This window comes from Lottia gigantea, assembly GCF_000327385.1.
Source record: "Lottia gigantea unplaced genomic scaffold LOTGIsca_11, whole genome shotgun sequence".
Classification (NCBI taxonomy): Eukaryota; Metazoa; Mollusca; class Gastropoda; family Lottiidae; genus Lottia; species Lottia gigantea.
The window spans coordinates 24,654-38,008 of NW_008707001.1; the positions used below are offsets into that span (position 1 = coordinate 24,654).

At 33.3% G+C, this 13,355-nt stretch overlaps 3 protein-coding genes across 3 annotated transcripts in view; 2 read left to right on the forward strand and 1 right to left on the reverse strand.

Annotated features, from left to right (window-relative positions):
* The window catches only part of LOTGIDRAFT_110407 (hypothetical protein), a gene marked incomplete at both ends in the record, with an annotated part of 19,912 nt that extends 18,903 nt beyond the window's left edge, over positions 1-1,009 (forward strand). Inside the window, one exon of the mRNA XM_009046986.1 lies at positions 863-1,009. Within this exon, the coding sequence (XP_009045234.1) occupies positions 863-1,009 (147 nt within the window). The remainder of the gene's footprint in view (positions 1-862) is intronic.
* A 3,157-nt stretch (positions 1,010-4,166) lies between these two features.
* On the reverse strand, positions 4,167-4,382 carry LOTGIDRAFT_110235 (hypothetical protein; the record flags this gene model as incomplete). The annotated part of the gene is made up of 1 exon (XM_009046987.1): positions 4,167-4,382. A coding segment is annotated over one exon (216 nt), but the record flags the coding sequence as incomplete, so codon positions are not given.
* Positions 4,383-5,988: 1,606 nt separating this feature from the next.
* LOTGIDRAFT_110464 (hypothetical protein) lies at positions 5,989-7,158 on the forward strand (the record flags this gene model as incomplete). The annotated part of the gene is made up of 1 exon (XM_009046988.1): positions 5,989-7,158. A coding segment is annotated over one exon (1,170 nt), but the record flags the coding sequence as incomplete, so codon positions are not given.
* Positions 7,159-13,355: the final 6,197 nt, after the last annotated feature.

Genomic DNA, 13,355 nt, shown 5'->3' on the forward strand with positions numbered 1-13,355 from the left:
TGACTGATTTTGACAAGACTTGGTATGATTGTTTGTAATCCTATTGAAAATCAGAAAAATAGTTGGTATGAGTTATTGCCCTTGTTCTTAAAAATAGGTTTAAGTTTTAGCCTGTAACACACTCTAATAGACCCAATTCTTGACAGATTTTGACAAGACTTGGTATGATTGTTTGTAATCCTATTGAAAATCAGAAAAATAGTTGGTATGAGTTATTGCCCTCACCCTTAAAAATAGGTTTAAGTTTTAGCCTTAACACACTCTAATAGACCCAATTCTTGACTGATTTTGACAAGACTTGGTATGATTGTTTGTAATCCTATTGAAAATCAGAAAAATAGTTGGTATGAGTTATTGCCCTTGTTCTTAAAAATAGGTTTAAGTTTTAGCCTGTAACACACTCTAATAGACCCAATTCTTGACAGATTTTGTTCAGAAGAAGTGTATGACTGAAGGTTGAATATTTCATACTGGTGATTGTTACTGTACTGCTAAATGTTTTTATTTAAAATCAAAGCTGCCAGTGGGCGTATATTACCTTAATTGGCAAACTATCTTAATTAGATAGCTTCATCCATATACCACTCGGAGGACTGGGTAGGGACATATACCACTCGGAGGACTGAGTAGAGACATATACCACTCGGAGGACTGAGTAGAGACATATACCACTCTGAGGACTGGGTAGGGACAGATAGCACTCAGAGGACCACTCCTATAAAAATCTTTTTACAATCTCTTTCATAGATATATTGTCATATATAGAGATTCTAAGATGAATACATAATCTTATTGACCAAGTTTAAATATTATGTCCTTTCTAAGAGGTAGTATTCTTTTAAAAACCTTCATCTGATTGTAGAAGAATTTATCGATGGATGAGCTACATGATTGGAAACATTTAGTTGGTTCACACCGGGACCTGAATCCCGACTGGTATCTTCAAGGATTAGAGAATTATTTATCTTATATCTTTTATAATGAAACTAAAAATACAGAGATATTATGATGTCATCAGTCGTCTGATATTGTTGGTGGTTTGGGGGCCAGAACTATATAAAAACATTACGTAAGGTTTATAAGTTCTTCATGCTTTCTGGAAGCTATTTGAAAACCACTGTACAGAGTTAAATAAACGCCTGATTGAAGAGAAATATGTTTTCCTACGCTTTCTAAAGGTTTCAACTAATAATATCTAGAAGATACATGGAAGTAAATTTAGAAATATTTTGGGTATAATTTACGACATTTTTTAGGTGTTCGTCTGTCCCCAAGGCGATGTGTGTTTTTTTTTTTTTGTTTTGTTTTGTTTTGTTTCTTTTTGGTTTATAGCGTCGATAGTTAGAATCTCTTGTTAAACTGTAGTTGTGAAGGAAATCCCACCTGCAGGGGCCTTATTCTCCCAAACTTAACTTAAATAAAATCCAGATTTTAAGAAATAGATCGAGTTCAAATTCATCCTGGGTAGGACAAACAGCTGTCGAGGCTAAAACTCAAAATATCTCAGTATTTCTTAAATAAATTGGAATCAAATTCAACACCATCCTTTTAGTCGTCTGGTCAGATTAAATGCATTTCCCGCTCAAATTTATCACTTCATTTACGTCGTCTGCCTATCTTTGTCTACTTCCGGTTTGTGGTGAGAAGAAGATTGGTGGTAAAGTTGTTTGTAATCAACCGGAAGTCGTGGCGTAAAGAACAAGATTTGGAAATGGGTTTTATCTTTCTTCCAAGTCTTTAACAAGTTTAATCGCTTGTCGTTATAATTATCGCCATTTTAAATATATTCTATCTCAGATGTCGGTCTAAATTAAAATTATGATTTATTTGCTTTGTTATTTGTTTTAAAAACACGAGCAAACAACCAGATTCTTTTCAAACTATTCAATATCAAGACATTCCGTGCAACTAGGTATGACTTACTTAGCCTACATGGAGATAACACGCACAAACATAGTTCAGAACCATTTTAAATCTCTACCTGGACATAATAAGTCGAATTGTTTACAAGGTTATAATATTTAAATTAAACCTCCAAATCTCAATTAAAGCCATTTGTTAAACCTTAAATATGATTTGGAGGCTTGGTTGTAATATTATAGCATTGTTAAGAATTCGAATAATTAAGTCGAAGTAAAGATTCAAAATGGCTGTAAACTGCATTCTTGTGTTATTTCCATGTAAGAACCATACGTAGTTTCTCCGCACAATTTGCGACCCAGAAATTAAAAAGATAAAGTTTGAAATTTTCTAATAGACAGAATCTTGAAAGTTTTTCACCAGGATAATTATTGTGATTTTCAATGTAAAAATAATCAATGAATTTTTAATGGCGATGAAAATTCTGTCAGATTTGCCGCCATTTTTGACAGAATTTCATCAAGTCTAAATGATTATAATTTACTATAAACATCTTAGTTTTATACTTGACTGACTTCATGATTCATGACTGAATAATGTCGAATAAATGAATAAACGAAGGAGCGAATCAGTGGATGAATGAATGAATGAGTGGATAAATGAAACGAAAGAATGAATGAGATGAATGACCGAGAGGGAGAAGAAATGAATGAATTAGTGAACGAAAGAATGAGCCATTGAATGAATGAAAGAACGAATGATTCAATTAGTGGACGAATGAATGAATGAATGAAAGAATGAATGAAAGAATGAGTGAAAGAATGAATTATTTAATTGAAGAAAATGATGAATGCATGGAAAAATAAAAGAATGAGTGATGGTGATTTGAATGAATGATAAAACGGATGAATGAATAGATAACTCCCTGATAGTGTGAAGAAATTAATGGATGGACGATGAATTAACTAATGAATGAAAGAACAGGTAAGTGGACGAATAAAAAGAAAGAATGGATAAATGAAGAAGTGAATCATTGGATGAATTAAAAAATTATCCAATAGAAAAATGTTTATTAAAATGAGCGACTCTATCTGTTATATTACAATGTTCTCAATGACGTCCGCGCTGTTAATAGATTAAAGGGAGACTACTCATTATATTATACCGAAATTACAATGACAAGTTTTTATTATCTCGTAGAACCCATAATCTAACCACCCCACCCCACCACCCAAACTCTATACCCAACCCAATCATTTATTCGGAATAAAACTTTTGATAATGTCGTTTCAATACCCGAAAAAAAAACATTACACACAGGCTACCCTCAAACTCTAGACCCCCTCCCCGTCTCTCCTATCTACCCTAGGGCTAGTAACACGCGACCCTTACTATCTAGTCCCTAGACATAAAAAAATAAATACCAAAGATTAGTAGTAAAACAGTCGTGTATTCAGAATAAAACGTTTGATGATGTAGTTTCAATAAGGTAGGCTAATAAAGACGCTCGTTAAGCAGACGACAATGTTTTTATTAAAGTGAATTTACGAGAAGCAATCACTTTATAAAGCTTTTTATTCTTTCGACACAGAAAATAAACCAGTTGCTTGAACAAATTGAGATCGTAAAATACCAGTTCAGAGAAATAAAACACTTCATCGGACAGATAAAATAAAATGAACAGTTTCACTTACATCTCAAAAACAGAGAGGAAACACGTTTTCTACTGAAGTTAATTTCAAATACCGAAAATTACAGGGATCAAAGATGTCGGATGGAAGATCAGATTGGAGTAAATAACTCTATACTTCTTCCAATACAAACTCTACTAATGAAAGTTTTAACTTCTTTTACTATATATAATATTATAATCATAACGATTCTTAACCCTGTAATAAATTCAAGTAAATGAGGTTGGCTGTGGTTACATTACAGCTGAATGGTATTTACACTAGTGACGAAATTAAAGATGGGTTCCCTTATTTTCATTTATGAAAATGAAAATACTAATATTTATATGAATAGAAAGTAGAGGTGTTCTAATGACTAAGAAAAATACCACTTTATCTCACATGTCCATAATTAATTCATAATTAGTTAAATTAGAAGAGAATTACCAGCAGAATTACCATGAGTGACCGATCAAGAAAGGTCAAAAAGTCTTCTGTACATACAGGAACGTTATGATTGGTTAAAACTCTTAATTATATGCAATAAGAACATAATGATATGATTAAGAATACATGATAATTCATTAGAAACACCAATTAATCAAATAGTTTGCTTTAGTTGACACTAAAAATTAACTAAAACGTATCTTTAAAGTATATTATGGAATAATACAAATCACATCTTTTAGATACCATGAATAATATATTGTAATATGAATGAATCTTATCTTTCAACAAGACAATTTGATGCAGCAATTTCAATAAGACCAATATGGTATTTACGCTAGTGACGTCATAAAATATATATCGGGAATATATATGTGCCACCTCATGTAACATCCCATTATGATAATATATGGACGCTCTTTATCTTTCAACTAGACAACTTGATGCAGCAATTTCAGTGATGTTAAATGATATTTACGCTAGTGGCGTCATAAAATATATATCTATGTATAAATATATATATGTGTGCTACCTCATGTAACATCCCATTATGATAATATATTATATGGACGCTCTTTATCTTTCAACAAGACAACTTGATGCAGCAATTTCAGTGATGTTAAATGATATTTACGCTAGTGACGTCATAAAATATATATCTATGTATAAATATATATATGTGTGCTACCTCATGTAACATCCCATTATGATAATAATATTATATGGACGCTCTTTATCTTTCAACAAGACAACTTGATGTGCTACTGTTCTATTATCATTCCAATTCGAGATCTACAAGAGTTTTAGCCAGTAAAATATCCGTGGATGTTTTGACTTCATCCAGAATGAAGTGTTTACTCATGGTGCCAAACTATCCTGATAATCAGCTTCCAACAATCAGTACAGTGCCTGATAATTTACAGAACGTGTTCGGAATTATTCCTGGCAATCTCCAGAGTAACCAGAAATCAGGCAAGGGTCATTAGTTAATTAGATAGAATCAATTAGAGATAAATTGTTTGGCGACTGGTGTTTATCATTCAGTATAAATTGTATTACATTGTATTTCATTGTATCACTAATAATCAGGTTGTCATGTTGAGTTTTGTTTGTTAACAATATCTTTAACAAGGGATTATTACTCTTACTCGACCACCTGATGAATTGCCCCCCCCCCCCCCCCCCCTTTTTTTATATATCAATATAAACAGGGGAATGGTAGGTAATATCAGTTGTTAAATGAATTATTAATAATGTTGTTGATAGAAGGCAAGTTGTCAGACATTTTAACAAGAAAGCCTGTGAATCGAGAATAACTCCAATCTAGTTTCTATCTTATTTATAATTTAAACCTGACGTGTCAGATAGAACCTTACTGTGGTATTATTTCACGCTCTTTCGTGTCAAATAGAACAGAAAAACATTCTCACTCTCTAGTATCAAATAGAACAGAAAAACATTCTCTCTCTCTCGTATCAAATAGAACAGAAAAACATTCTCACTCTCTAGTATCAAATAGAACAGAAAAACATTCTCTCTCTCTCGTATCAAATAGAACAGAAAAACATTCTCTCTCTCTCGTGTCAAATAGAACAGAAAAACATTCTCACTCTCTAGTATCAAATAGAACAGAAATACATTCTCACTCTCTCGTATCAAATAGAACAGAAATACATTCTCACTCTCTCGTGTTAAATAGAACAGAAATACATTCTCACTCTCTCGTGTTGAATAGAACAGAAATACATTCTCACTCTCTCGTGTTAAATAGAACAGAAATACATTCTCACTCTCTCGTATCAAATACAACAGAAATACATTCTCACTCTCTCGTATCAAATACAACAGAAATACATTCTCACTCTCTCGTATCAAATACAACAGAAATACATTCTCACTCTCTCGTATCAAATAGAACAGAAATACATTCTCACTCTCTCGTATCAAATAGAACAGAAATACGTTCTCACTCTCGTATCAAATAGAACAGAATAGAACAGAAATACATTCTCACTCTCTCGTGTTAAATAGAACAGAAATACATTCTCACTCTCTCGTATCAAATAGAACAGAAATACATTCTCACTCTCTCGTGTTAAATAGAACAGATATACATTCTCACTCTCTCGTATCAAATAGAACAGAAATACATTCTCACTCTCTCGTATCAAATAGAACAGAAATACATTCTCACTCTCTCGTGTTAAATAGAACAGATATACATTCTCACTCTCTCGTATCAAATAGAACAGAAATACATTCTCACTCTCTCGTATCAAATAGAACAGAAATACATTCTCACTCTCTCGTATCAAATAGGACAGAAATACATTCTCACTCTCTCGTATCAAATAGAACAGAAATACATTCTCACTCTCTCGTATCAAATAGAACAGAAAAACATTCTCACTCTCTCGTATCAAATAGAACAGAAATACATTCTCACCTTCTCGTGTTAAATAGAACAGAAATACATTCTCACTCTCTCGTATCAAATAGAACAGAAAAACATTCTCACTCTCTCGTGTTAAATAGAACAGAAATACATTCTCACTCTCTCGTGTTAAATAGAACAGAAATACATTCTCACTCTCTCGTGTTAAATAGAACAGAAATACATTCTCACTCTCTCGTGTCAAATAGAACAGAAATACATTCTCACTCTCTCGTATCAAATAGAACAGAAATACATTCTCACTCTCTCGTGTTAAATAGAACACGAATACATTCTCACTCTCTCGTATCAAATAGAACAGAAGTACATTCTCACTCTCTCGTATCAAATAGAACAGAAATACATTCTCACTCTCTCGTGTTAAATAGAACAGAAATACATTCTCACTCTCTCGTGTTAAATAGAACACGAATACATTCTCACTCTCTCGTGTTAAATAGAACAGAAATACATTCTCACTCTCTCGTGTTAAATAGAACACGAATACATTCTCACTCTCTCGTGTTAAATAGAACAGAAATACATTCTCACTCTCTCGTGTTAAATAGAACAGAAATACATTCTCACTCTCTCGTGTCAAATAGAACAGAAGTACATTCTCACTCTCTCGTATCAAATAGAACAGAAGTACATTCTCACTCTCTCGTGTTAAATAGAACAGAAATACATTCTCACTCTCTCGTGTTAAATAGAACAGAAATACATTCTCACTCTCGTATCAAATAGAACAGAAATACATTCTCACTCTCTCGTGTTAAATAGAACAGAAATACATTCTCACTCTCTCGTGTCAAATAGAACAGAAGTACATTCTCACTCTCTCGTATCAAATACAACAGAAATACATTCTCACTCTCTCGTGTTAAATAGAACACGAATACATTCTCACTCTCTCGTGTTAAATAGAACACGAATACATTTTCTCTTTATTTTAACATCTTTCTTTTTATTGTCCATTTCCTTTCATTAAGAATCCAGACTAAAACTGTCTTCACAGTTCACTAGAACTCTTAGACTTCCAGGATTAGTTCCACTTTGACATTTACTGGTTGGTTAACCTTATTTTAAATAGCCAATCAAATTGTCTGTTTTAACAACTACAATCATAGTAACAATTAGCACCATCTTTCTTTTTACATAAATTCTTTGGCTAGGATATTTATTTTGTGTTAAATTCTGAATTTTGACCACAGAAAACTGTTATTTGTACTATTTAAAAAGGAATATTAAGATCTAAGATAATAATCTGCTAGCTAATCTTTAAAACTATTAATCATCAAATAATCCCTTTCTAGGCCTACTATTTTATAATATTAAATAACAGAGCTAAACTTCTCCTGAGTTTTATTGTTTAATTTAATTTTAATTTTATTACAACAATAGTAAAAGGATTTAAAGTTGTTTATTTAATGTTATCTCTTCTCTTAAAATTTGAATAGCCAGTTGTAGCGAGTTTGATTGTCGTCTGCTAGGCGATTAGGTGCCATGGGTTCGAATCCTCCTCATGAGAGCCGACCCGGTGTTGGTTCTCGCCCCCTAATACCCATAGAATTATTTTATAAAACGCTATATATGTTAGATATAAAACATATTTCTCCTGGTAATCTAATTGCGAGTCAAAACTCCGGGTGTGAAAGGCTTTCTACTGTCGTTATTCATATAGTAAAAGGTGTTAGAAGAGTGAGATGTGTTAACACGATTCTAGGCTGAATAGCTACCTAATGGTTTCAATGTTTTTAACAATTTTTACGCTTTGTCGCCTTTTTTCTTCTATCAAACACCATTTCTATCAAACAACATTTCAATAGATTTCTCTGACATACCAAAGAATTAAAGTTGAGGTCGGCAGGAGATGATTCAGAGCTAGAAGTTATAATCTTAGAGTTAATTGTCGATATCTTTCCTGCAATGATAATTTTGTATTTATGATATTTAGTATGACACCCGATAAAGAAAATCGTTGACAGTCAATTGGTTTTCAATGTTCAATATCAGAGGCCATTTCGAAATGAGTCTTTGGTTCCGGAAATTCTAATTAGACTGCAATCTATATGACGTCACTATCGCAAAGGTTCTTATAACTCAATAGCAGCTTTTGCCATAGTGACGTCTGGTCCGTAGTTAGAGTTTTGACGTAGTACAAGGAACGACAACTCTGTATGAGAGATTGCAAGGAACAACAACTCTGTATGATATACTACAAGGAACGACAACTCTGTATGAAAGACTGCAAGGAACGACAACTCTGTATGAGAGAATTGTCGTATTGATGGATGTTCGTCGTTAATCTGAGTCAAGGATAGGCCTGTTATAATTTCTGATTGAAAAAAGAAAACCCAGCTCATCGTTTTCTGCCATCAGCAAAGAATTTAATCTGTCGATTGAAATGAAAGTGTTAATTTATTCTTGTCATCTTTAAGTTTTTACTCTGTGTTTTTTTTTTTTTCGTTTTTTTCTGTTTTTTTAGTTCCGAGTCTTTAAGATGAAATTAGAAAATAATCTCTTTCTACTCAAGACTTTCTTCCTTTTCTCGTAAAAAAACCCTCAGATTTTCTATTAGAATTGTTACTGGAAATAGCATGTAAAGGTTTGCAGCTGTTAGTATCATTTCTAAAATGAAATTCTGAAATACAGTCCGTTTGCAATTAAACCATACTTTTAAGGAAGTGACTACAGTTTTCTACCAGAATTCTGTAGGCCTAATTTAAATTGAAATAAGATGAAATTTCTAGAATGTTAAGATTTCAGCGAACACGTATTACTTTGAGAATCAAATCTCACATCCAGTTCGTCTACAATAATATAAAGAAGAGGCCAAGTGCTGAATTCCATTAGGTGTTTCAGAAGAGTTTTCATTAAATGGTTACTGAAATAGGGTCGAAAAATAAATGAAATTTTGCGTCCTGTGTTCTCTCTCTGATTGGCCTAATTAATACGGGTAACGTAATGCAGTGGACAATGAGTGGAATTGTCTGGTAAAAGGACAAATTGCACAGCAAGAATCATGCGAAATTATTGTGAAAGAGCTTCAGTGTCCGAACTACAACTAAAATAGAGTTTTACTTTCCTGTTCCTGTTTGGTTACTGAAGACTGACAACACCATACAGTGGACAATGGGGGTGGGGCAAATTACTTGGCACAATGACAGTTTTCAGAACAAGAATTCTTAACCAAGTCGACTGACAGAATATTGATCACTGACGAATTTCAACCTTTTTTCAATTTCTCTTGAATTTAAAAGTTGTCAAGTCATTGGTCTTCATTTCCTTCAGTTTCTTAAAAACTTCCTTTAAAACACAAAGTAGGTGACAAGCACGTGATTATAGCTTTCATCTTCCCGGGTATTCTACAGTTTAAACTGAATGACAAGTTGATATAATCTATTAACTTTTCTTTTCTTTGAACATACTGTCATCAAAGACGCCGACAATATGGTTTAAGATTTTTTATTCCGCGAAGTAGCTAGAGGTATTTGTAAGCTATATTTTTTTGTTATTGTTGTTTTTTCAGTTTTTAATTTGGCCGGTTAAGTTTTTAAAGATTTAAGGGAAAACTGTGGTTTATAGGAATACAATTAAGTTTACAACGCAGTCGGTGCAATATATGCGCCGTTACCATCAAAATGACGTCCTAACTATGGTATACAAGACAGTAACTATGGTATACACGACAGTAACTATGGTATATCAGTCAGTAACTATGGTATATCACGTAGTAACTAAGGTATATAATGTTAAATATAGGTACTATAACAGGTATATAGGTATTTTACCTATTTAACACCTTACTAATGACATTTTATACCTTTACACCAGACCAACAGCTACTCATACCCTAAATTACCTTCACCTTTAAAATATTTATTACTAGTTTCATTGTTTTATAAACAACCAACAGGAGACGTTGTTTTTCTAACCAGAATAAATTACTGTTTTAATTTTTATGTCGGGAACAATTAATTTGAGATTTTGGTTAAATCAATTTCAACAAAGATTTAAAGATTATTCTTGGTGTTTTTCTTTTTATTTAAAGGAACACTACCGCTTAGGAAGACCGAAAATATTTTCATATTTGTTAAAAATGAAGTAGTAGTATAATTGGGGGTGCAAACCATTTTTCTTGGAGGGCAAATCGCAACCCCCCAACCTCCTACTTTTCTGCAAAATGACTAACTGTATAATGTAGGAATAAAATGAATGATAATAATATTTTTGCATCAATGTTTTGTATCTGGACCTTATCTCCACTAATCATTTTCTAAATCAGGAAATTTAGGATATAAATATAAATACCTGATTATTTGTTAAAACACCTCCGCCGCTTTAAATAGAAATATTAAGGAATAAAAACTCTACTAGGCTGACAGATAATCAAGTCGAGAACTTTATAATATTTTATGCCTGATGTAACCCCATTAATTCTACAAACTTTCATCGTTCCTGGAACGCACATCCTCAAAGACTTGCAGGATTCCAATTAATATGAAAGCATTATGTCGGTCTGTTGCAGTTTGGAAGTAATTTTGTGTAGAAATTGAGACCAAGGTTTGTTTGAAGTCGAGCCAGAGTAGAACGAGAATAATAGAGTTTTAAAAGCTTTATGTTATGAGAAAACACATATTGAATTTTTTGAAAAGCCTGGTAAAATATTAAATTTAAATATTGGTTCTACTATCGTGATTTTTAATAGAAAACTCAATTATTGGTTGATTTATATTATGTTACATATATATGACACAAATAGGCTGTCCATTAATTTATTTGAGGACGCGCTGAGGCACAGTCAGTTAGAGAGTTGGAACCGTTACATGACGTCATTTGCTTCGTAACGTCGAACAAATGGTGGCCGTGGGTTCAAATCCGGGACGGCGTGCTGACCTCATTGGATCGCAGTCAACCCAGCTGTAAATGGTACAGATAATCTGGGAAGATAGGTAGACAGAATCCTCCAGAACCCCTCACCCAGGCTGCTTCTCCTATACCCTCTCTCACTGACGCCTTCTTCTCTCACTGCCCCACCCCCTCCTCTCTTATTGTTCCCTCCCTACAGTTGTATATTGCCTGTTGTCTAGAGTAAAACAATAACGTGTAGAGATTAATGTAGTTTTTAACCTTCCAGCCTCGGTACAAATAAACTATCTCCTAATATAGCAGCGTCACGTCATAGTTCCAGACTCTATAGCCTCCTGCAAGTCGTCTTCAACTGTTAGTCACACGGAAACAAACCACTACAGCACTCGCTAAAGTCAAAAATTCAGGGATCAACTTTTTAAATATCTATAGTACCGACAGGACCATCTCCTCGGGTGCGCATTTAGGCACATTTCTGACGTCATCAAACTTCCTCGGGTGTTCATTTAGGCATATTTCTGACGTCATCAAACCAGTCATTCTATATTAGGTATCAATACACTATTGAAGTTAAATCCAACCAACCAGTTTGTATTAGATTCGTATAATCTTCTACAAGGACAAATCTTATTTCTGTATTTCTAACTAACTATAACTTTCTTTCTACTTACTTTCTCGTTATTTATTACGATGACAGCAGGAGAAAAGATCCACCCAAATGTATAAATTCAATTACATCTTTACAATTTTAATGGCTTCTGTGAAAATAGAAAAGATTTTAAAAAATGATTCTGGTTGAATTCGGAAAGAAATTGAAGTGATTTGAAAGAAAGACAAAGTTTCTAACAAAGCTAATTCCTAAATATTTAAACAAAATCGTAAAAAGACTGAAATGATATAGGTTCTACTTATAAAACCTACATTTACTGGCTTGTTGAAATTTCATTTATTTTCCCTTAACATTGATTTTTTTTTAAGTTCCGGATTGAAATTCCAAGGGACGCTGTCGTCGAAATATTTTTTTGTTTTTTTCGATGTCTGCCGTTTCCTTACAATGTCAATCTATTACAAACTTCCTCTTATACCTTGACTGCAATAGCCACTATTCTTGTGTTATGGAATGGAATGATTTGATTGGATTGAAAGTTTGCAAATACAGCCAATTAGAGCTCTCGACACATAGACTGTAAACATTTTCTTAATTAAGACATCTGTGGTTACTGTATTTTCACGAACACTTGAGCAGATTGTGATGTCTTAGTTGCATACATTGTTTCCGTTTTCTTCAAATTACAAGAATAACATCTGATGGGGAATCGAAGGGCGACAGCAGGGGTTATTAATATCTCAGTTACACCACATTCAAAGTCTATAAAACAATGTAGAATTATTTTAATTGCTAAACTAGAATGCATAGGACTTGGTAGAGTTCCATATCACGAGGCAAAGAGAAAGTATAGACTCTTGCAGACGATCAAAATCGCCAGAAACTAAACTATCTGAGATGAAATGACAAAGAGCCCGAGGTACCTCAAGGCCTTGTCCTAGTGATAATTATACGTTTGTCTGATATTTTTTCTAATGCCAATGGCTACTTACTGTTTTTTCAGCCTATAAATCTGTCTCTATGAGAATGTGGAAGGGAAGAGGGCATCTGAAAACTGGGCTGCAAGCCCGAGGGTGGTGTATACTTTCCGTGCCCTTGTATTGTATTTGGTCTGTTTGTTGGCTTTGATAAAGGGCTTACATGCTTTGAAAAACCTCACTCTCAATAAGTGATCCAAAAAATTCACTCGTCACACTCAGTAACTATGCAAATATTGTATTATATTTTTTTGAACGGTAAAAATTCAAAAAGACTTCATTAATTTGTGTCAAATTAAAAATTCACCAACAACCCTAGTAGCTAAATATTTCTAAACAAATTCTGTAGATTTTAGACTTTAATTTTTTTGAGTGAAAGTGTACCTTTAAATGATGAAGCGAGAATGAAAACATCCGGGCTATTTTTAGTCTCCACACAACATTGACTGACTGGCTGCTTGATGGCAGTCGAACTTTTATTAGCAGAC